Genomic DNA, 25,000 nt, shown 5'->3' with positions numbered 1-25,000 from the left:
TCAAAACTCTTTTTTTTTTTAAATACCCCATTTAAGGGGCTTAATGGCACCCGTCACAATGGAGTCTTTGTTTTTTATCCACATGTCGTGTTTATACGTAATTGGCTTAATTAATATTTCCATTTAGAAATATCTACATTCGTGTAATCAACAACTGGGTTCTCTCCAACTTTAGCAGGAACTTCTTCAGGACTTCTCCCCATGTCTACCAGTCTGCCTCTGCCCTTTGCCCTCTGCCAGTTACTCCCTTTAACCCTCTCTTCACTAATGAGCCCCCATCCCTCTGTTCCTCTCTTCCTTCCTCCCTACCTTTCTTCCTTCCTTTAACTCACTCTTTCATCTCCATAACTTTTCTCTCCTTCATTCTCATTCTTCCATATTTTCCCCTTAATCACTATCGCTGCCTCGCTTCCTCTGTCACTGTCCTTGTCTCTGTCGCATTCACCGTCTCTGAGTCTCTCTCTCTCTCTCTCTCTCTCTCTCTCTCTCTCTCTCTCTCTCTCTCTCTCTCTCTCTCTCTCTCTCTCTCTCTCTCTCTCTCTCTCTCTCTCTCTCTCTCTCTGTTTTGCTATCATGCTCCTCCATCCCATGCTCCCTACTCTGTATCTCCATCACCTCATCTCTCCGCTGGTGCCTTCGCTGCCAATATACTTCTTGTCCCTCCTTTGCTTTCTTGTTTTCTTCTTTTTGTTCTATTCTTTGTGCTTTGTTCTTCTTCTTCTTCTTCTTCTTCTTCTTCTTCTTCTTCTTCTTCTTCTTCTTCTTCTTCTTCTTCTTCTTCTTCTTCTTCTTCTTCTTCTTCTTCTTCTTCTTCCTCCTCCTCCTCTTCTTCTTCCTCTTGTTCCACTGTCTGTATCTTCTCTATGTCTCCTCTGTTTTCTACTTGCTTTGCGTTTGCTCTTGTGTCTCCTGCTGCTATTTGCTGCCTCCCTCCTCCTGGTTGCTTCTTCTTGCCTCCTCGCTTACTCTACTGCTCCTCTCTCCTTCTTCTCCTCCTTCTCTCCTCTCCTCTCTGATTCCCCTCTTCCGTCCTCTCCTCCTTCTCTTCTCTCTCTTCTCTCCTCTTCTCCCCCTCTCCTTGTTTCCTGCTCCTTTGTGTTATGTTGCTTGCTGTTTCCTCTCTTCTCCTCTCCTCTCTCCTCTTCTCTCCTCTCCTGCTCCTCTTCTCTTCTCTTCTCCTTTCTCCTCTCCTCTCCTCTCCTCTCCTACTCCTTCTCCTCCTCTCCTTCTCCTCCTTCTCCTCCTCTCCTCTCCTCTCCTCTCCTCTCCTCACTTCTTCTCTCTCCTCTCCTTTCCTCTCCTCTCCTTTCCTCTCCTCTCGTCCTCTCCTCCTCCTCCTCTCCTCTCCTGCCTCCTCCTCCTCTTCTTCTCCTCCTCCTACTCCTCTCTGTTTCTGCTCATCCAGTGTTTCCTTCCCCAGAGTCCGCTGATGTTTAAGGACCAGATGCAGCAGGATGTGATCATGGTGCTCAAGTTCCCCTCCAACTCCCCTGTGACGCACGTGGCGGCCAACACGCTTCCCCACCTCGCCATGCCCGCCGCCGTCACCGTCACCTGCAGCCGACTCTTCGCAGTCAACCGGTGGCACAACACTGTCGGTGAGTGAATGGGACTGGGGAGGGTGGATGGGTGCGTGTGCGTGTGCGTGTGCGTGTGCGTGTGCGTGTGCGTGTGCGTGTGCGTGTGCGTGTGCGTGTGCGTGTGCGTGTGCGTGTGCGTGTGTGTGTGCGTGTGCGTGTGTGTGTGTAAATGCAGCAGGCCAGCCGGTGTGGCGCTCACACACTAACGATCGCAGTTGCGGGGGAGCCCTCGTTTGTGTGTGCTTGTGTGTGTGTGTGTGTGTGTGTGTGTGTGTGTGTGTGTGTGTGTGTGTGTGTGTGTGTGTGTGTGTGTGCGTGCATACGTGCATGTCTGTGTGTGCGCATAAATGTGTGTGTGTATGTGTGTGCACATGTGTGTGCATGTATGCGTGTGTCAATATGTGTGCAAGTGTGTAGTGTAAGAAATCCGCTCCATATTGGCTTCTGGCTCAGGTGCTGTAGTTGGGGGAGGGGCGGTTGGAGGGGGGGAGGGCGAGGCATAGCAGCTCTCCCACATGTGTGAACCGCATTACCCACGAGCCCCTTTCCCAGGAAACCAGCTCGCCTCGGGTTCAAAGGACACCAGACCAGGTGGGATGGATGGAGGGATGGAGACGGATGGAGGTGGGAGAGAGGGGAACCTGGGAGAGGTTAGAGGGTAGGGGGGAGAAAGGTAGACGAGGAGGGAGGGAGGGGTGGAGAGGGAGAGAGTGGGAGAGAGTGGCTATCAGGAATTTTGGAGGGGAACCTTGGAGAGGTTAGGGGGTAGGGGGTAGGGGGTAGGGGGGAGAAAGGTGGTCCAGGTGGAGAGGTGGAGGCAGGGTTGACTTAATGCACAGGCTAGATATGGCTGTAGCCTAGGGCCCCCCACCTGCCAGGGCCCCCCACAGGCTAGATATGGCTGTAGCCTAGGGCCCCCACCTGCCAGGGGCCCCCACAGGCTAGATATGGCTGTAGCCTAGGGCTCCCCACCTGCCAGGGCCCCCCACAGGCTAGATATGGCTGCAGCATAGGGGCCCCCACCTGCCAGGGGGCCCCTGATTGACCAAAAAAAAAAATGTCGAAATTGAAATATTGAAAATTGAAAAATCCAACTGTTGTGTTGAGTGCAGGTGGTAGACATGTTATCCTTAACGCGTACTATTGATACTGTCTTGGTTTATTTGAAGCGACATTTGCCCTCCATGGGGGCCGACAGCCACTTTTAGCCTAGGGGCCCCAGGCCATCTTATTCCAGCCCTGAGAGGAGAGGGGAGGAGGTTGGTAGGAAGGCCTTGTGTGGGGGCCTGGGGTGGGGGGTTCTGGTGGAGGGGAGTGGAGGAGGTTATGGAGGGTGTTGAGGGGGAACTAGGGAGGAGGTTGGAGTGAAACCTTCGTAGAAACCAGGGAGGAACCAGGAACCTAGCCCTGGGTTATTATGGAGAAACATGGTGGAGCAGGCTATGTAGGGAGTTGGAGTTGAGCCTGGGAACCTGTTGAAACCTGGAAATTAGAGCGAAACCTGGCAATCAGGGAGGAACCAAGAGTCTAGGGGTTATTAGGGTAGAATAGGGTGGAGCAGGTGTAGGGGGTGGAGGAGGTGTAGGGGGTGGAGCAGGTGTAGGGGGTGGAGGAGGTGTAGGGGGTGGAGGAGGTTATGAGGGGCGTTGGAGTGGAGCCTGGGGGTATGGGGACAGGGATATAGGTGTAGACTGTGTGAGGTCATGGAGGTGGAGTAATGTCAGGGTGTTATGGGCTGGGGTTATGGGTAGAGGGGTTGGGTGGTGCACGGTAAGGATGTGGGGTAGAGGTGGTAGGCAACATGGTTATTGAAGGCATGTGTATAACAGCCTTTGCACATATGCACATGCATAAATAGAGAAACATTCATATACATTTATACACACACTTTGGTAGCGCTTTATATTAAGGTTCTTGTAATAAGCGCTTATAGTCACTAGTAAGCAGGTAGTTATATCCTTATAACAAGCTTATAACATGCTTATTAACCTTATAAACGTCCTCTAAGCTGCTTATAATGGGTTAATAGTGCTCTTATAGTATCGTAATAAGCGTTTATTAGTCTCCAGTAAGCAGGTAATAACACTCTTACAAGTGCCCATAACATGCTTATAAACCTTATTAACGTCCTCTAAGCTGCTTATAATGGGTTAATAGTGTTCTTATAGTATCGTATTAAGCGTTTATTAGTCTCCAGTAAGCAGGTAATAACACTCTTACAAGTGCCCATAACATGCTTATTAACCTTATTAACGTCCTCTAAGCTGCTTATAATGGGTTAATAGTGCTCTTATAGTATCATAATAAGCGTTTATAAGTCTCCAGTAAGCAGGTAATAATACTCTTACAAGTGCCCATAACATGCTTATTAACCTTATTAACGTCCTCTAAGCTGCTTATTATGGGTTAATAGTTTTCTTATAGTATTGTAATAGGTGTTAATGGTCACTCATAAGCAGGTAGTTATGCCCTTACAAGTTTCTATAACACGCTTATTATTTTTTTAATAACATGTTATAAGCTGCTTATTAATGCTTATAGACACTTAACAAGCCACTTGTTAATAGCTAACAATGAAATTTGCAGGTACCCGATCTAAAGCGGGGATCAGCTTACTATGCACTTGTTATCATGTTATAAGCTGCTTATTAATGCTCATAGACACTTAACAAGCCACTTGTTAACAGCTAACAATGAATTTTGCAGGTACCCGATCTAAAGCGGGGATCAGCTTACTATGCACTTGTTATCATGTAGCTATGCTTATTATAGTAGTCATAAAAATACTATAAGCAGTACACAAGAAGATATAACAAGCTTATTGATGTTTTTATTAATGCTTATAGACACTTAACAAGCCACTTGTTAACAATTAACAATGCATTTTGCAGGTACTCGATCTAAAGCGTGGATCAGCTTACTATGCACTTGTTATCATGTAGATTTGTTTATTAAAGTAGTAAGCAGAACACAACAAGATAAAAAGCTTGGGTATCAATTTTTTTTCAGTTATCAATTGGGTATGTTTTCTACACCTGGAACAAACAATAGTTGCATAATGGAAGGGGATAATACAACAACAACAACAACAACAACAACAACAACAACAACAACAACAACAGAAGCAGCTTTTACAATGTGAAGCAATGTCTTCATGTCCTATCGGGGATCCTCTCAATAAAATGGAAAAGAAAATCACACATATATAATAACAAAAACAACAACATAACAAATATCAGTTTTGGCAACACTTGGTTAACCCTCTGGTTGTGACCGTTTTGCAACTTCATTCTTAAATAACTTCTCTATTTTTCATCATACACAAATGACACTTCATGATATCCTCCAGCTAACCTATTCAAATGATCAAAATGAAATTAAATTCCAAATTAAATTCCTAAAGAATTGTGGAAGATACACCAACTTGTTACATTCATGGTGTTTCGGCCAAAAATGATCGGACCATTAATTTACATCTTCCAAAGTAATATACAGTTATATAACATTCACTTTACTCTCAAATTATTTTTGTTAGGTGTTCCTAACGGCCTGAAAGCCTCTCAGAGGCCCTAGACTCCAGAGGGTTAATAAAAGGGATTGGTGCAAGATAAGAAAAAAGCCTACAAATCACTAAAACAAAGCAGAATAACATTTAAATCACATTGGAAATGTTTCAAAAGGATGTCTAAAAGGAATTAATCACAAAATATGCAAATGAGATTTTTAACACTTTGGTGACTGACCCGAACATTCTATTTTTTTCACACTTGATGACCTTGTGTCAAACAAAAGCGTATTGTGTGGCCATACTACATGGTAGAGATACAATACACACACCATTGTAATCAGAATTAGATGCACTTTAAAATGATATAAAACATGAATAGGTATGCATGTTTCATTATAAATTACTTCAATAAATATCCTCAAAAATAATAAGAAAAAATGTAAAAAAATGAATTTGTCATCACAAATCTTACTTTACCCCTAATTTCTTTTGTAGATATAGAAAAACTTAGAGTGTATGAAAGACTAATTAAGTTGTCCCCTACTCAATGAAAAAAACAAAATCAATTTATCATTTTCTGGTCAAAAGTTACGGTCAATTCATTATGCCTTGCATGGTGCAGCACAAATTATAGAATTATAGATTTGCTTCAGAGTTTCACATTTGACCCAAATCTTTAGTCACAATGGTCAAAAGGTTGTTTTAGACACAGCTATATATATTTGATTATACTTTTGGACACACAAAACAACATTTTCATAAAGTTTTCACCCGTTAAATTACAGCTAAACATACATTTTTCCCCTTCTCACCATGAAAACACTCAATACTATAATTGTGCAGAATATTGTTGATTTAAGCTTATTTGCAAACATGAATAGTAGGGTCATAAATGGAGGTTCCGTGACCATCCTCTGGCAACAATGTTTTGATGATTGATTTGACCTCTATGGACCCTTTAGAAAAGATTTAGCCCCCATGTCCCTCGCAAAAATCCCGGCATTTTTTGCTAGAGAGCCAAATTCAAAATGGCGTCCAGCGGCATCTCTAAAAAATAATTTTGATCTGAATGACCTAGAATCATGTATGAAGGCACTTTTTCATACAAGTCAACAATGAGGATTCCAAATCTGACATCATTTTGGTTATAAAACTTTGTTTTGACAGCAAAATTCAAGATGGCCGCCATCTAGAACCATTATTTTCGACCTTTTTAGGCCGTCACCGCCCAAAATGATCATATTTGGACTGGGAACCTCCCAATTTGTGTGACATTTGTGTTTACATTATCATGTAAAGATATTGAGAGAATATCTGATCTACAAGCCCACAATTCCTCACATTGTTGGGCGTAGTGGGCTTGTAGATGGGCTATTTTAACAATGTGTCTTTTTTTAGTAGGCTATTATTTGACAATTTGGCCGATATTTTAGCATTGTTTGATGATTACTTTGGATGCAGTGATGGTCTTTTACTTTGAGAGTCCTTACATTATGACCCCACCCCCCAAAACAGGGGGTCTTGACCCACAGGTTGAGAACCACTTATCTAGTTTAAATAAATAAATAAATAAATAAATCTTCACGTTTCACATTTTCCAAGCATTCTTGCACAGAGAAGCCCGTTGAGGAACTCAGTTTGTGAAGCTCCCAGAGATGCAAGAACACTGTGTTGTTAAGGAATGTGTGGTCTTATTCAACCCCAATGGCACATACAGGAAGACGCAGAAGACCAAGCCCATCTATCTCCCTCCACCCCGTTTTGATTTAAGAATCCTATCTTGCTCTAATTCAGTGGTTCTCAAACTTTTCCCATCATTTCCCCCCTCAGAGGGTCTGGATGCCTCCGTGCCCCCTCCCCCTTTTTCTGGGGTAAAAATCACTTCTGGCTGGCGCTATCATAGTTATGTCTGACCTGAGGTAAATTAGTAAATAAATGGTTTCCAAGCAAAAGCAGTACTTGCGCAAACTGATTTTGCGATTGCTGCACAGAATTAAAGGAAAGGTGAGATAAAACAAAGAGGGACTGCAGTCGTGCAGATGTGTGTTCATTTCCTATTCTATTCAAATCAATGACAATTAATAATATAATGTTGGTGAGGGGGGCTTTAAACATATTGGCTTATTAAAAAATATATTTTTTGGGGGGGGAGGGGGGCAGATGTCACACGCCCCCCCTGTGATGCCTCCGCCCCCCCAAAAGCTGTCATCCATCATCCTTGCCTTCTCATGCTTCCAGTATCATCGGTGCCAATGATCCCTATGATACACCATACTTAACAAAAGAAGACGAACGAGACCTGCGCATACATGGTAATGCACATACATACACATGAAATTGACAAGTTCCCATCTGCCAAGTCTTTCAAAATGTTATTGTGTAGTGTCAAAATCAAGAAAAAGACTACACCATTGAGCAGTCTGAAGCTCTTCACGGTTTATGATGGTCAATGATCAGGTTGTAGTGGCCCTGTTGTTATTGATGCAGCTAATATTGATATACCGATACCGATGTCTACGGCAGCTTCCTGGCATGCTAAGCATTAAGAGAAACGAAGAGACTGTCCTCTTCCATGACCTGCTGACAAGAGATGGCAGACTGCATTGTTCAGCTACACTATTTTACAGGCTGTGATGCCAACTTACCTGTAGGGTTCTATGAAAAAGGAAAATCATCAGTACATGAAAAGGTGATAAAGAGCTCTGTGGCAAGGCAGCAACTCTTGGTTGCTCTCTGTTCACCTTGAAGAGGGAGTACAACAGCTGTTTGCGTTCACAAGACAGATGATCTATGCAGACAAGAAAAGTAGCACCATGGCTGAAGCCTGTGCTTCCAAGTCAAAGACCATGAAGAGAAAGTCTTTTATCTGTCTCCCTCCATATGCAGACAGCTTATGCCAACACTGCCTCTGTCCCAACTACTTGCCGTATCTAGTGCGCCACCCCACACTAAAGAACCACCCATAGCCACTCAGACATGGTTGGGAGTATAGCGTATAGCTTCCCCGGGTCCTATATTCCCCGGTCTTTGTATGGGACTGAGGAACTACCGACCCTTTTTCTAAAAAGGGTCCCATGTTCCCCGCATTGTATGGCCCAGGATGCTTCACATGCATATCTCTTGCACGAACGGTTGCCATGCATATTTCATGTCAAGTTTGCGAACAGTGGCAGCCTAACCCTAACCGTAACCCTGACAACAACCCTCGCTAGTCATGCGGCAGCAGTCTACTTGGAAGCAGCAGGAATAGAACCCCTTTTTGAAAAAAGGGTTCTAAGTTCCCCGGTGGCGGGGGGACATAGGACTCGGGGAACATAGCTCCCGGGCAACATAGGGGTGACCCTGGGAGCTCATACACTGATGATTTCCCTTTTTCATAGAACCTTGAGTTGGCATCATGGCATTGTGCAGCTACACTGTTTTACAGGCTATCTGCCATCTCTTCTGTCAAAAGGTCACAGAAAAGGACCTCTTTGTCTCTCTTATTGCATAGCATGCCAGGAAGCTGCTGTAGACGTCGGTATCAGCTGCATCAATAACAACAGGGCCACTACAACCTGACTGTCATTGACCATCATTAACAGTGAAGAGCTTCAGACTGCTCTATGGTGTAGTCTTTTTCTTATTTTTGACACTACACAATAACATTTTGAAAGACTTGGCAGATGGGAACTTGTCAATTTCATGTGGATGTATGAGCATTACCATGTATGCGCAGGTCTCGTTCGTCTTCTTTTGCTAAGTATGATGTATCGTAGGGATCATTGGCACCGATGATACAGCCTGATCTCCAAAAATTCCGTGCTCCTGGACACGGATGTTAAGGACACGAAATCCGTGTCCAGGAGCACGGATTTTGCCAAAATTCTGTGCTCCTGGACACGGAATTGTTTTCCATGATGGGCACACGGAAGTGCTTTCTATCTATTACCTCAGCACTGTGTTAACTCTATCATTAGAAAATACATACCAAATGCAAATCCTAAACAAAATAATGCTATAGCAATTTAAGTTGTGCCCTGACCAAAACATTCCCTAACCTTAACCTGTCATTAAAGACATATTTTTGAGAAATACCTTTTCCAGTTGGTTGCTAGCAGGGCTTGACATTAACTTTTTTCACCCAGCGGCCACTGTGGCTAGTGGTTTTCCCGAGTCACTAGCCATTCAGGTGTTCCCCTAGCCACAACTTTTATATAGTTTTTTTCTTTATCATGATAGCGTATGTCTAACCTCAGAAGCAAGATGAGGGTTTAGCTTTCTACATGGAAATATATCAAGCAAATAGAAACTGAGTTACTGAGATTTTCTTGAACTTAAATACAAACAATTCATACGGGCAGAATAGGGTACTATGATTCGCATGTCATACCAAGGACTAAGCTGCCAGCCAAATTGGCTAGTGACACTGACGGTATTACTAGCCGCAGCCAAGTTTTACCAGCATTTGGCCAGCTGGCAGGTGCCAGTGTCAAGCCCTGGTTGCTAGGCTATCAAATTCATATAATGAATGAAAGAAAACTAGCTGTGCATAGACCAAAACAATCCCTAAACCTAACCTGTCAGTAGGAAATGTTTTTTTTTAGAAAAAATATTTGAAATTAGACATATCCTGAGAAAACACAAGACTGTGGAAACATAGAGCTGTGGGAGTAGTCTATAGAGAGAGCACTTCACTGTGTCCATCACGGAAAACAATTCTGTGTCCAGGAGCACGGAATTTTGGCAAAATCCGTGCTCCTGGACACAGATTTTGTGCCCTTAAAGGGACAGTTTGGTCAATTTCAACATGCAGTTGTAATGCTCACACTACCCTGGACTTGTCAGTGCCTGAGATTTTTTTCTTCTTCTTCTTCAGCCGTTTCCGAGATCCTGGTCATTGTAATGGGGGCAGCTCTTTGTTTACATTTCAAAAAAACATTTTTATTTATTCCCAAAAACATCCAAAAGGTTATAAAACATCAGCAGACAACTAGCAAACAGCAGTACCTTTTGGGAAAATATTTGGAGTTGGCCTATGTTTCATTTTTTAAAAATGTAAACAAACGCTGCCCCCATTAGAATTGCTCATATCTCGGAAAGGGCTGAGCCGAAAAATGTGGCATCACCAGGTACTGACAAGTCAAGGGTAGCGTGAGCAATACAACTGCATGTTGAAATTGACCAAACTGTTCCTTTAACATCCGTGTCTAGGAGCACGGAATTTTTGGAGATCATGTTGGATGATACTGGGAGCATGAGAAGGCAAGAATGATGGATGACAGTTTTTGGGCATAGCCCAACCTACTTGTATAGGGTGCCATCCTGTGTCTGCCAATCTTCTGCTGATGGAGTTCCCATCCTCCAGATCATGCCTATGTCAATTAGAGCAAGATAGGATTCTTAAATCAAAACAGGGTGGAGGGAGATCTTCGAGATGAGCTTGCTCTTCTGCGTCTTCCTGTATGTGCCATTGGGGTTGAATAAGACCACACATTCCTCAACAACACAGTGTTCTTGCAGCTCGGGGAGCTTCACAATCTGACTGTCTTCAACCAAGTTGATCACTGCTGTGAGCGCACTTCTTCCATTTCAGCAGCTCTTGCCTCGAGTTCCTCAACGGGCTTCTCTGTGCAAGAATGCTTGGAAAATGTGAAACGTGAAGGGTTTTTCTACTAGATAAGTGGTTCTCAACCTGTGGGTCAAGACCCCCTGTTTTGGGGGGTGGGGTCATGATGTAAGGACTCTCAAAGTAAAAGATCATCACTGCATCCAAAGTAATCATCAAACAATGCTAAAATATCGGCCAAATTGTCAAATAATAGCCTACTAAAAAAAGACACATTGTTAAAATAGCCCATCTACAAGTCCACTACGCCTCCCAATGTGAGGAATTCTGGGCTTGTAGATCAGCTATTCTCTCAATATCTTTACATGAGAAATACAGTCACACAAATTGGGAGGTTCCCAGTCCAAATATGATAATTTTGGGCGGTGACGGCCTAAAAAGGTCGAAAATAACGTTTCTAGATGGCGGCCATCTTGAATTTCGCTGTGAAAACGAAGTTTTATAACCAAAATGATGTCACATTTGGAATCCTCATGGTTGACTCATATGAAAAAGTGCCTTCATACATGATTCTAGGTCATTCAGATCAAAAGTTATATTTTAGAGACGCCATTTTGAATTTGGCTCAAAAAATGTCGGGATTTTTGCGAGGGACATAGGGGCTAAATCTTTTCTAAAGGGTCCATAGAGGTCAAATCAATCATCAAAACATTGTTGCCAGAGGATGGTCACGGAACCTCCATTTATGACCCTACTAGAACTTTTACAAAACATATTGATTAAGCCCTTTTTGGTCATCAACACTGAGCACCCATTACAAATAATATATATAAAGAAAATTTCTTGTTTTACTTTTCTTAGATTTCACTTTTTTTCTTATGATCGAAAAATAACAATCATGTAATTGAATATTACACAATAGCTATGTCAATCAAAACAGCACATGTCATTACTGGATTTCTGTTTCCTCTTATCATCATACTCCGTCGAATCCCACACTTGTAATTTTTACTGTGACAAAACTGGAAAAAAAAAAAAAACAGAAAAAGGGGCGATGAGAATTTCCAATTCCGCCCGACTACTTTCTCTCCATGTGCCATCCATACAACCAAAGTACAGTATGGCTTCCTGGGGACTGCCTCCCATGCCTATGTGTTGGTGAAGGCACAGATTTGCAGGAGCAGGGCATCAGTTTTTAAAAAAAGCTTTAAAAAATGTATTGCCCTCCTCATTGTCCCTTTTGTTGCTGGAACATCAATGTAAATACCAGGTTGGCAGAGTGGACGGAAAGGTGGCAGTTGGGGAGCGTGGTTAGCATCATGACCGCTCCTGTATGGATGGGCAGGTCTCACTCTCCCCATCTCCTTCCTCGTCCCTTCGCCACACCTGGACGCTCTGCCTCCGACATCCCGTTGAGTTGTGGCCCATCCACCTCAGAATTGGAGAAGGGCTGAGGCTGAGTCGTGGTCAAGGGAAGATGTTGAATTCTAGATGTTGAGACACACACACACACACACACACACACACACACACACACACACACACACACACACACACACACACACACGTTATTCCAAGGCCAAATTCTGCTAGAGTTGCAACTGAGCGTACTAAGGCACATGTTAATTTAATTTAATTTTTAATTTTTAAGATGCAGAGCTGATGACCCCATCATCATTTCACTACAATTACCATGTATGTGACAAATAAAAGTACTTGAACTTGAACTTGTTATGGCACTCTTGTTTAGGCTACTCCATCTAGACTTGCCCATATTGACACAAACAATTCTGCAATGTGTTGACAAAGGTCGAATCTAAATTCACCCCCAGGGAGTTTGGCTATGAATTGGCTATGAATAATTAGTTGTAGCAGCAGACATGCTGCACAAACTCAGCCACAAGTGTTACAAGGCTACAAGTAGTAGGTCTAGTGCCTAACACACAGGCTGAACCTGAAGAACTTTGTTTACTCAGGCGAAGCTTTCATTTGCGAGATGAAGATGAACAGTGTTATAAAAAGTCACAAAACCTTGGTTGATCTTGTAATAGGCCTACAGTCCATGGGCACAGTACCTACAAAACAGTCTGATCAGACTGTTATTCCAGTAACCCACCGTGCATTTCAGTGAGGCTGCAAGTAAGCTAGCCACCATACAAAATCTGGCTGACTGGCGTGCCTTATGTATGCTACTGGGCTGAGTATCTGACTCACCAGCGAGATAAAGGGAGAGAAAAGGTGCAAAATATCGGTTTATTTTAGGTGTAATGCAATCACTAAACATACTACATGGAACATATAGTCTGTCCAAACTGTTATCCCATGTAACCAAACGTTTTTGCGAGACTGCACGAAAGCTAGCCATCATACAAAACCAATGTACAAAACAGCTGACTGACAAGCCATTTACTCGGCTGAGTCTCTCATGAGCTAACAGATAAAGCGAAGTAAACAGTGATATCAAGACACATGTCTCGGTTTTATTTTAGTTATAAATGCAATCCGTGAACAACCCAGGCTGCCATCCTCCCATGTTATCAAACGTTTAGGCGAGGCTGCATGTAGCTAGCCGGCAAACAAAACAGCTGACTGAAGCCTGGGCTACTCGGTGCCAGCGAGATAAAAAAGGCACAAAACCACAGTTTATTTTAGTTGTAAGAGAGTTGGTAAAGGCACCGCACATAAAACAATCTGTCCGGACTTCAATCCCATGTAATCATGCGGTTTTGATGGCTGCAACTAGACTGGCAAACACAAGCAGAACATCAAAAAACTTTTACTCACTTCTCTTCTTCCTCAGTGTCGGACATGTCACATGACATGCTCACGGTCCAAGATGTCATACTCTTTCCCACTGGATAATCCACCAGTTTCGCTGTCTTCACTGTCGCTGTTATCCCATATGTGTTGACAACATATTTAGGCCACTTCAGAGGCGGAAAAAACTTGACGAGAAGTCGTGTTTACAGTAGCGTCGCTTACAGCTGGTTAGCCGACTGTCAATGAAGGCGGGAGATTGTCGCGCGTTACTTCACGACATTTGAAGTGTATACAGTTCAGCCAATAGGCTATGAAAACGATGTAAAGTACTTGGCAATGATTGGCCAATTGATGATAACATGTGGTGACGTTTATTTCATCGGTGAGGACAACGAAGCAGTAATGTGGTTCGAAATCGAATATTATCTCAGGTGGTGCGGCTGGCACACTGACCCTGTCGTGCCGAAAAGTGAGTGCCTGCCAGAACACGAGTGCCCTCATTGAAACCAATGACATTTTTTGAGAGAAAATTATACACATTTTTGCAGAATGAATTACATAATTTATGAACTAAAATATGCTTCTGAAACATTACTCGTCCTCCACTTAATATGAGCTATTTGAATGAAACTGTAACATTTGTTATGACAATTCTTCGATTCTTTTATGGAAATAATACTGAAATTGTAACCAGTTCTTTGTAATACTTCCAGAAGGAATGTAGATTCTTTATTGATAGGCTTGCCATCTTAAATTGTGTCGGATTTATCTGCAAAAATGGGTAACAAATGTCTGAAAATTGGTCATTGGTTTCCATTGGTTTCAATGAGGGCACTNGTTTTCTGGCAGGGACTCACTTTTCGGCACGACAACCCATTTGCTCTGCTCCTGAAACCTTTTCACCTTCAACACCGTGTGTTTGTGGGTGTTTGTGTTTGTGTGCGTGCGTGCGTGCATGCGTGCGTGTGTGTGTGTGTGTGTGTGTGTATGCGTGCTTGTGTGTGTGTTTGTCCCGAATTTCGCGCCAGTCAAGAGACCTGGGAGGACAGTTTGACAGGCGGAATCGAGGTGCACTTCTTCCCACTAGCCTACATGGGATATCAGCCAAGGTAATTTATTATTTATTACAGTTTAGCTGTTTGGTAATTGAAAACAAACGGCAGGAAGAGCTTTTCGTAGCTTGACTACATGACTGTCGTATCATATCACTTTGGCAGATTAGCGTTGTAGCCAGCACTTAAACTGCGTCCTGTTGTGTCGTTCTTCTTCTTATTATTATTATTATATTTTGTTTGTTCTATGCGCAGCACTTTGGTTGTTGTAAGCATATGGTATGATCTCCCTTTACAGAGATTATTTTAAGGTCTATGTGAAAACACATCAGGCCACTGTAAGGGGGACTTCATAGTGGCTGCATGCAAACTAGTTGAATTGTTCAAAGTTTTGTAGGCACCAAGTCACACTACGTAGAAAGTAAACATACAGGCATACAAATAATGAATAAAACGATCTTAACACGTCATGGTACTAAGGCAGGAAATCATCAGGTTTACAACATTCAACCCAAACTGGTGAGCACAGATGGACTGTTGTTTTTTGTTTATTTTCCCAGATATTCTAACTGCTGCTTGACAGGAGGATGAGGTAGCTGCGAGATCTACTGAACCATGAACGATGAAGAGAGAATGAACCCTAGTGACAGCTGTTGGATGTTAGCCTAATGCACAAGTACAGTACTCATACCTTTTCTGTAATATGCATGCTACAGCTGCCAATCTGTTACTGGCATTGTAACTAAGCAAATATTGCTGCCCTTTCCCCTGTAATGCCTTACTGTACATTACTGTATTACTGCAAAAGTAATGCATTGCTGTAATTCAATACTTTTTTTTTTTAATCCAGTGTTGACCTGGGTGTTCCTGCTGCCTTCAGTCCATGGATGTACACAAAGGAGGGGGGTCAACGCAACCAAACAAGTTTTGAAAGCAGAGGTTGGTGTTACCATTTAACCTCTCTCTCTCTCTCTCTCTCTCTCTCTCTCTCTCTCTCTCTCTCTCTCTCTCTCTCTCTCTCTCTCTCTCTCTCTCTCTCTCTCTCTCTCTCTCTCTCACACACACACACACACACACACACACTGTCAAGTCTGCTTTATTGTCAATTTCTTTACATGCACTAGTCATACAAAGAATTTGAAATTACGTTTCTTTCTTTCCCATGCAGACATAGACTTTAGGTGTGAACAGTGTTATTTTTGAGTAATGCTTTATCCAACTTTATAACATTGCTATTTCATATCCGATATGCATAGATATTAGGGTGCATCAGATGCCCCCTATGAAAAGATATTGCCTTGGCCCTATAGTAAAAATGTTCTACACCCAGTAAAAACACACTGTGTAAAATATTTTGAAATTTGGATGAAGTCTACCGGGGCCACCAGCCCCATGAAAATAGAAAATAATGGTGATAGTCAGAATTTGACATTTTGCTGCATAAAGCTACCTAATAAAAACATATTGCCTCAGCTGTGTGATAAAAATGTTCTATGGACAGTAAAATCACTCTGTGTAAAATCTGTTGAAATTTAGATGAATTCTACCGGGTCCACCAGGCCCATGAAAATACAAAATAATGGTGATGGTGATGGGCAACCTGGATTCCAAAGCTGAAGTCCAGTGCCACATATTCCAAATGACATACCTAGTTTTACCTTTCCAGTTAGGGCAATTGGACAGGTAAAACCAGGTAATTTGAAATCTGTGGCACTGGATTGTAGCTTTTGAATCTAGGTTTCCCATTGTCTTAAAAAAGAGGTGGACAAACCGTGTGACACATTTGCCACAGCCAATATAATGAACCAGCTGATCCTAATTACCACTTAAGATAGGTTGATGAGGTAATTAGTGAAATCACCTGTATTGGGAGCACAAACAGAAGGAATATCTAAGCAGAGTGTGCATTCAGTCGATCCACTTACACAGACTTCTTCAGACTTCAAGGAGGGGGGGTTAAAAGTCATCGACTTTAACTGTTTAAATGGCATGATTAAAATTAACTGGATTAAGGAGTATTTGAAGAACAATGAAGCCTTTTGGTACTGTATACCCAGACTGATATTTAATAGAGTTGGTGGTTTGCCTTATCTCATGTCATGTGACTTTGCCACTTCAAAATTACCCATCAAATTGTCAGACTTTCACCAACAAATTCTAATGTACTGGAAGCTCATATACAAGCACAACTTCACACCCCATTCTTCCCCGATTTGGAACAATAGATATGTTACTCTGAGTCGTAAATCCTTGTACATAAAAGAATGGAAGGAAAAAAATATTTGGTCCATATTGAATATTTTGGATGCTCAAGGGAACATTTTCACCTACGAGTCATTTTGTGTTAAGTATGGCTTTTTTCCACCCAAACGCCAATTTAACAAGGTCATTAAAGCTATCCCTGAATGTTTGATTAATACTATCCAAAACTATTTGAAATATGACAGTTTACTTCCCAAGTTGCCTGATTTAAATGTGAAAGGTGTGCATCTACTAGATATCAAAAGTACAAACAACTTTATCAGAGAATGCTTAAGAGAAGAGTTTCACCCGGGGAGAACCATAAGGAAGGCAACCTCTTGTACTGAAAGTCAGTTAGTCACACTCAGGACTAAATATTTGAAGTTTCCAATTTCACCAAAAGCAAAAGAGGTGCATTTTAAAACTATGAATAACATTTATCCATCAAGAGAATTGTTACACCATAGATTTAATATAGACTTAGAACTGTGTTTGTTTTGTAAAAGGGAAATAGATGCAACTGTACATATTTTCAGTGATTGCATTGTGACACAGTTTTTGGATTGCGGTGAAGAACTGGTTGGCAATACCTGGGCCTAGGCTTACAGCTGAAGAAATTCTACTTGGTAGCACAAGGGGAAACCCTGATGAGAATTATTTGGTGAATGTGGTTATTATTTTAGGTAAATTCTTTATACATAAAAATAGATTTCTAAAAACATTCCCTCACTTTATAGTTTTTAAACAAGAGTTCAATGCATACTGTAATTCTCTTAATAAAATGAAAAGCAAGAAAGCTGTTGCCCTTAAAAATATTATATACAATTTAATATAACAGACCTTACATATGTGTAGAAATGAAATTACTGTCCTAGTCTTAAATCTCTGTGGTAGATGTGTCTTTTTTTGTTTTTTGTTTTGTTTGTTTTTGTTTGTTCATTGTTTTATGTCTCTCTTTCTACAATGATACCCATATTTGTAATGTAGAGAGAATTGAGAATTGTAATGTAATGAGAATTAATTGCAATAAAAAAAAAAAAAAAAACTTACACCGACTTCAGTCTCAGGACAGACTGATGGTCAAACTGCTATATTTAGGCAAAATTGCTGTTTTGCAACACAATATCAATTCCTTACTGCCTTGGACCACTGCTAGTATCAAGCAAGAGATTGCAAAGCTGCATGACTGTTATATTTGTGTGTTTCACGGTGGGCCTACAATTCACGGAGGAACATCTGTACTAAAGCTGTGAATGTTCCTTGGAATGACTAGGCTACAAGGCAGTCAATACAACTGTATTGAAGAGTGCCATTACTTCTTTATCCCATCGCCTGTGGTAGTATTTCACTTTACTCCATCAGATGAGTACCATAACTTACCTGAGAGGCCCTTGGCAATGGACTCTGGACCTGGTGATACCCATGACATACATAGAAGTCACTTAAGTACAGGTTTTGGGAAGCCACTCTTTCCAACATCACATACAGTTGTATTGTATGTACTCTATTGAACTACTGCAGGGATTTCTTGAAAAAACACAAGTCATTCCAAGGAGCATTCACAGCTTTAGTACATATGTTCCACCAGGTATTAACAGCTACCTGTACAATCCTGTAGGCCCACAGGTGAAACACACAAAAGTCATACAGCTTCGCAATCTCTTGCTTGATACTAGCAGTGGTTCATTATATTGGCTATATTTGGAATATGTGGCACTGGACTTTGGAATCCAGGTTGCCCATCACTATCACCGTTTTGTATTTTCATGGGCCTGGTGGACCCAGTAGAATTAATCTAAATTTCAACACATTTTCCAGTGTGATTTTACTGTGCATAGAACATTTTTTTATCACACAGCTGAGGCAATATGTTTTTATTGGGTAGCTTGATGCACCGAAATGTCCATTTCTATTCAGGGCTGGACTGGGGGATAAATAGGGCCCGGGCACTTTTGGATTTAAGCGGGGCCCCTCATTATTATTAGTGCCGGAGAACTGACTCACCGGTGGGCCCCGCACCCTCGTGGACTCCTATTTTCAGTAATGTAAAAAATAAAAAAAATGGGGGCCCACGAGGGTGCGGGGCTCACCGGGAAATGCCCGCCATGCCAGATGGCCAGTCCAGCCCTGTTTCTATCCAAGATTTTGACTATCACCATTATTTTCTATTTTCATGGGACTGGTGGCCCCGGTAGACTTCATCCAAATTTCAAAATATTTTACACAGTGTGTTTTTACTTGATGTAGAACATTTTTACTATAGGGCCAAGGCAATATATTTTCATAGGGGGCATCTGATGCACCCTAATAGATATCCATGTGCTCAACTTGATAAATTCAGGCAGTAATAAGATTCTGCGGTTCATCTAACGTCTGCTTGAAGTTTTTTTGTCCCTCATGACAACGGTTGTGAGTGGAGTCTCACTGGACTTAAATGGCATGTGAATATGTGCTTTGCCAATAGCAAAATACTAAACACTCATCTAAAGCAAATTTGTTTATCTTGGTCTCAAGAGAGATGAACAGACCAAGGATATGGATCATTGGAACCATGTTGTGTGATCTGAAGATACCAAGATAAACAAATTTGCTTTAGATGGTGTCAAGCATGTGTGGTGGTAAACAAGTGAGTTTTACAAAAAATGTGTATCCTCTCATAAGCCAAGCATGGTAGTGGGACTGACATGGTTTGGGGATGCATGAATGCTGTCAACATTGGCAATCTGAAATACACCTAAAAGAAACATGCATGTCAACATGCACTGTGACTACTGAAGCAGATCATGATATTCTCCATAGGATTGCATTCAAATCTCACACCAATCTATTTAAGCCAGATGCAGACTCAAAATGTAAAAGTTCAATGCAAAGAAAGGTTGAAACGCACACGGATGACCTCCCTTGTCATCCCTTTTCATTTCGTTTCATTTCGAGACGATTCGAGCCAACATAGCCCCTTCTCTACCGGATTTTAATCTGGGGTGTACTCACTTTTGTGAGTACATGTTCAAACATTAATGGCTGTATTTTGTTTTTTTCTGAGTGAACAAGACATTTAAGCGGTTACAGTATATCACGAAAGTGAATACACCCCTCACAGTTTTGCAGATGTTTGAGTATATCTTTTCATAGGAAAGCATTACAGAAATGTAACTTTGACACAATGATCAGTGACCTTTTAACAACATATTTAACCGCTTAAATTTCTTGTTCACTCAGAAAAAAAACAAAATACAGCCATTAATGTTTGAACATGTACTCACAAAAGTGAGTACACCCCAGATTAAAATCCGGTAGAGAAGGGGCTATGTTGGCTCGAATCGTCTCGAAATGAAATGAAATGAAAAGGGATGACAAGGGAGGTCATCAGTGTGCGTTTCAACCTTTCTTTGCATGGAACTTTTACATTTTGAGTCTGCATCTGGCTTAAATAGATTGGTGTGAGATTTGAATGCAATCCTATGGAGAATATCATGATCTGCTTCAGTAGTCACAGTGCATGTTGACATGTATGTTTCTTTAGGTGTATTTCAGATTGCCAATGTTGACAGCATTCATGCATCCCCAAACCATGTCAGTCCCACTACCATGCTTGGCTTATGAGAGGATACACCTTTTTTGTACAACTCACTTGTTTACCACCACACATGCTTGACACCATCTAAAGCAAATTTGTTTATCTTGGTCTCAAGAGAGATGAACAGACCAAGGATATGGATCACTGGAACCATGTTGTGTGATCTGAAGAGACCAAGATAAACAAATTTGCTTAGATGGTGTCAAGCATGTGTGGTGGTAAACAAGTGAGTTGTACAAAAAAGGTGTATCCTCTCATAAGCCAAGCATGGTAGTGGGACTGACATGGTTTGGGGATGCATGAATGCTGTCAACATTGGCAATCTGAAATACACCTAAAAGAAACATACATGTCAACATGTACTGTGACTACTGAAGCAGATCATGATATTCTCCATAGGATTGCATTCAAATCTCACACCAATCTATTTAAGCCAGATGCAGACTCAAAATGTAAAAGTTCAATGCAAAGAAAGGTTGAAACGCACACTGATGACCTCCCTTGTCATCCCTTTTCATTTCGTTTCATTTCGAGACGATTCGAGCCAACATAGCCCCTTCTCTACCGGATTTTAATCTGGGGTGTACTCACTTTTGTGAGTACATGTTCAAACATTAATGGCTGTATTTTGTTATTTTCTGAGTGAACAAGAAATTTAAGCGGTTAAATATGTTGTTAAAAGGTCACTAATCATTGTGTCAAAGTTACATTTCTGTAATGCTTTCCTATGAAAAGATATACTCAAAAATCTGCAAAACTGTGAGGGGTGTATTCACTTTCGTGATATACTGTAAATATGTTGTTAAAAGGTCACTAATAATTGTGTCAAAGTTACATTTCTGTAATGCTTTCCTATGAAAAGATATACTCAAAAATCAGCAAAACTGTGAGGGGTGTATTCACTTTCGTGATATACTGTATCTTAAATGCTGACGAAGTTGCCGATGTCGCGAAATCATAGCCTACCATGTTGATGCAGCCTACTATGCTCGCGCAGCGCCATGTAGATACCAAAACGTTGCGTGAGGAATGTAATATCTCGCGGTTCGCTTTTTGATCAGGGCTTTAGTAAGTCCGCGTGGCGTTATTGACAGCTGATAGACAGCCAGCACAACAGTACCCTTTTCATGCTGACCGTACAATAGACTAACCTTGCGAGCTGCAAAGGCGAGCCACATGCTGCTCGAGAGCTGCGCAAGGAAAAAAAACGAAAAAACCTTTGCTGGTGGTAGCCGCTACAGCAGGTTGACTACTCCACAGGTTGGTTAATTTGGGTGTTTTCTGTAATAATTCTTTGGCTTTTTCCTTTTTTATTTCTACTAATTTTCGTTTTTTGCTCCACTCTCCTGTTTCCTATGGCTCGACATTTTCGCTCGTTTTCTTTTTTTTTCTTCTATTATTTTTTGTCATTTGACATTCCGCGACCGGAGGCCCCCCCTAGCGGTGATGCCCGGGGCTGCAGCCCGTTCAGCCCATTCTTTAGAGACGGCCCTGGTTGACATGCGGAAAAAAATATCTGATGCGGATATGTTATTAATTTGACTGAGAAGTCTCGTAGTGGTAACCAGTGAAGAAGCTACTCATTGTGGTATTCCAGTTTTGTGTACTTCTTGTAAACATTCTGTTGCGAATAAAGTCTTAATAGTGGCACGTCCTTATCCTTTTTAATCTCCCAATTCCAAAATTGGAGGTTGCCTACTTTTCGAGGGGGCTAGCTTGCAAGAAAGCTAGAGAGCTATGCAAAATGGCAGGCATTGTGGAATTCTGGTGAATTCCAGTCATCCTTATGAGGAGAAAATGAATACCAAGGAGCAGAGCACTGCCTGTGAAAAGGGTAGGGAAGAACAACCGTTTCTTTTGATCTTTCATGGTGTCTGATCAACTGGTTAACTGCAAAGTCCCGTGAGTGACGAGTCCTTGCCTGCTGTTGGCAATGTCCAGTAAATAGTTAAAGATTTGGCGCCCCCTAGTGGTAAGCTGTGCACCCAGTAATGAACAAAGACAACAAAGACAAACTCAATCACATCATTATGTGGCGGAGGTAGGCCTACTGATAATAAAAAATGATTAAAAAAAAAACATTTCCCTATGAATATAAATGGGATAATGATTAATTGAATTAGAGATAATGTGATAGTAGCACCAGCTTTCTGTTAGAATCCCCACCACAGGTCAGTTCCCGTGTTTATTCCAGAACAGACTGCTGCAATATTTCTCACAAAGAGCTACACTCAAATTTAAGAACAATATGTGTAGTTAAGAACACCAGCTTTCCAACAAATTTGTTTCAACAAGAGTCCTTTAGTGTGTGGGGCCATTGGACCAATGTAAGATGTGTGTCAAATTTGTCCAAAAAAGATTACAGACAAGGTGAATTGCACTAACTGTGATTGTTTTATTTTTCCATTTGCTCTGAAGACCTGTCCCAGTGCATAGCAGAGGAGCCAGTGAGGAACAGTTGTGCTGTGCCACCTGGACCTGGTATGTATGCCCAGTATCCTGTTGAATTCATTGCTTAACAGTAGTAGAGTAGAGGTACAGTATTGATCTAGATTTCCAAAAGAAAAATAATTAGGGTCTTGCCACATATAACAGGGTGTCTGCAGGTTTATTAAAAAGTATTAAAAGTTGATGAATTCAAAAGGCAAAATGTAATGGCCTTAAACGTAGTACATTTCCTCAAAAGGTATTATTTTTGAATATTTCTTTTAGTTGTAACATTTTGATTAAAAATTAAGTGGTGATGTTAGACTTTTAGCCCAAAAGTTGTCGGTTTGACTCCCGACCCGCCTGGTTGGTGGGTAGAGTAATTAACCAGTGCTCTCCCTTGTTCTCCTCCATGACTGAGGTACCCTGAGCATGGTACCGTCCCGCTGCACTGCTCCCTTTTGGGTACTTTTTGCAGAAAAGCTAACACTTGCAACGAAGGGCCGTGATGGTTGTAAAAATGATCTAAAGGTAGTGAAAAAAGGTATTAAAATGGTAGTAAATTTGACTTCAAGATTGGTGTATATACATTTCACAGATCCGATATATTGCACAAATCTGCACACAGACAAGCATACATAGATTCATTTAGCAATTAAAAATGTTCATAAGTGATGGCATAATGGTGATGATTCTCTTCTCCTGCTGTTATAACCACATACTGTGTTCAGTGGTCTAATACTTTAATAGTATTTCTTTTTGCAATACTATTGAGGATGGCTAGGAAGTTGCCTTGATTGTCTAAGCCTTCAGTCTCCCTCTGCCCTCGCTGAAACTTATTTTGAACAGCAGTAAGGAGCAGTACCTCCGCAATGGTTTTGATAAATACATCTCGTTCTCAGCTCTGGTTCTCATTTGTCTTCCCCTCTCTTTGTTCGTTGACATGATCATGGAGGTTTATTGGGAAGCTTGCCACTTGGACGGGAGACGCGGGGAGAGGACGACGAGAGCAGCGGTCGAGCAAGAGAGCAGGCCCGAGGAGAGAGGATCCTCGACGAGGAGCAGCAGCTGGAGGCGGGGACAGCCCAGCCGGTATACAGTCAGGTCCAGGCCAGCGGCAAAGAGGAAGTTGTGTGTGTGTAGCGTTGAATCTGTGTGCATTGCAGTAGCCCTAAGAGTGCCCTAAGCACATTTGCTTGTTTTTATATATTAGAGTGACCACCATTCATGTGGGTGTGTGTTTATATGATGTCTCGTCACAACCATGCACCGCAGACCTCTAGAACTGCATTCCAACAAGGAAAAGCATTGTGATTTAGTTAGGAATCATGTTGATTTTGTTAATAGGCCTGTTGTGTTTTTGCTTATGTAGCCTATGATGCAGTATGGATTTACTTAAAGAAGAAAAATCCGCACTCACAAACTGCGTCTCATTATTTATTTATATTACCACCATGTCCAAAAAGCAAACGCGTTTCGGCTATCAAGCCTTCATCAGTGCATGGTAGGTAATGTAAATAAATAATGAGACGCAGTTTGTGAGTGCGGATTTTTCTTCCTTAAGTTGATACATTTTATCGCGCACCCAAAGTTTTTTCCAAGAAGTTGAGCACGTCCTCTGCCAAAACTTGCAGTATGGATTTAACCCTCTGGTTGTGTTAGAAACATGGTTACGTTCATGGTGTTAACGGTCAAAATTGAATGTAACAAGTTGGTATATCTTCCACAATTCTTTAGGAATTTAATTGTATTTCATTTTGACCATTTGAATAGGTTAGCTGGAGGATATCATGAAGTGTCATTTGTGTATGATGAAAAATAGAGAAGTTATTTAAGAATGAAGTTGCAAAACGGTCACAACCAGAGGGTTAACCAAGTGTTGCCAAAACTGATATTTGTTATGTTGTTGTTTTTATTATATATGTGTGATTTTCTTTTCCATTTTATTGAGAGGATCCCCGATAGGACATGAAGACATTGCTTCACATTGTAAAAGCTGCTTCTGTTGTTGTTGTTGTTGTTGTTGTTGTTGTTGTTGTTGTTGTTGTTTTATCCCCTTCCATTATGCAACTATTGTTTGTTCCAGGCGTAGAAAACATACCCAATTGATAACTGAAAAAAATGATACCCAAGCTTTTTATCTTGTTGTGTTCTGCTTACTACTTTAATAAACAAATCTACATGATAACAAGTGCATAGTAAGCTGATCCACGCTTTAGATCAAGTACCTTCAAAATGCATTGTTAATTGTTAACAAGTGGCTTGTTAAGTGTCTATAAGCATTAATAAAAAAATCAATAAGCTTGT

The 25,000-nt window shown here is 41.5% G+C and overlaps 1 protein-coding gene across 1 annotated transcript in view; it reads left to right on the top strand.

Annotated features, from left to right (window-relative positions):
- Window positions 1-25,000, top strand: part of LOC134454832 (neurobeachin-like) — a 716,394-nt gene that overhangs the window by 654,518 nt on the left and 36,876 nt on the right. Inside the window, exon 55 of the mRNA XM_063205991.1 lies at window positions 1,406-1,598. Within this exon, the coding sequence (XP_063062061.1) occupies window positions 1,406-1,598 (193 nt within the window). The remainder of the gene's footprint in view (window positions 1-1,405; window positions 1,599-25,000) is intronic.

This window comes from Engraulis encrasicolus, chromosome 8 (assembly GCF_034702125.1).
Source record: "Engraulis encrasicolus isolate BLACKSEA-1 chromosome 8, IST_EnEncr_1.0, whole genome shotgun sequence".
Taxonomy (NCBI): domain Eukaryota; kingdom Metazoa; phylum Chordata; class Actinopteri; order Clupeiformes; family Engraulidae; genus Engraulis; species Engraulis encrasicolus.
Note: the sequence above shows the minus strand (reverse complement) of the source record. Positions and strands in the feature narration are given on the sequence as shown.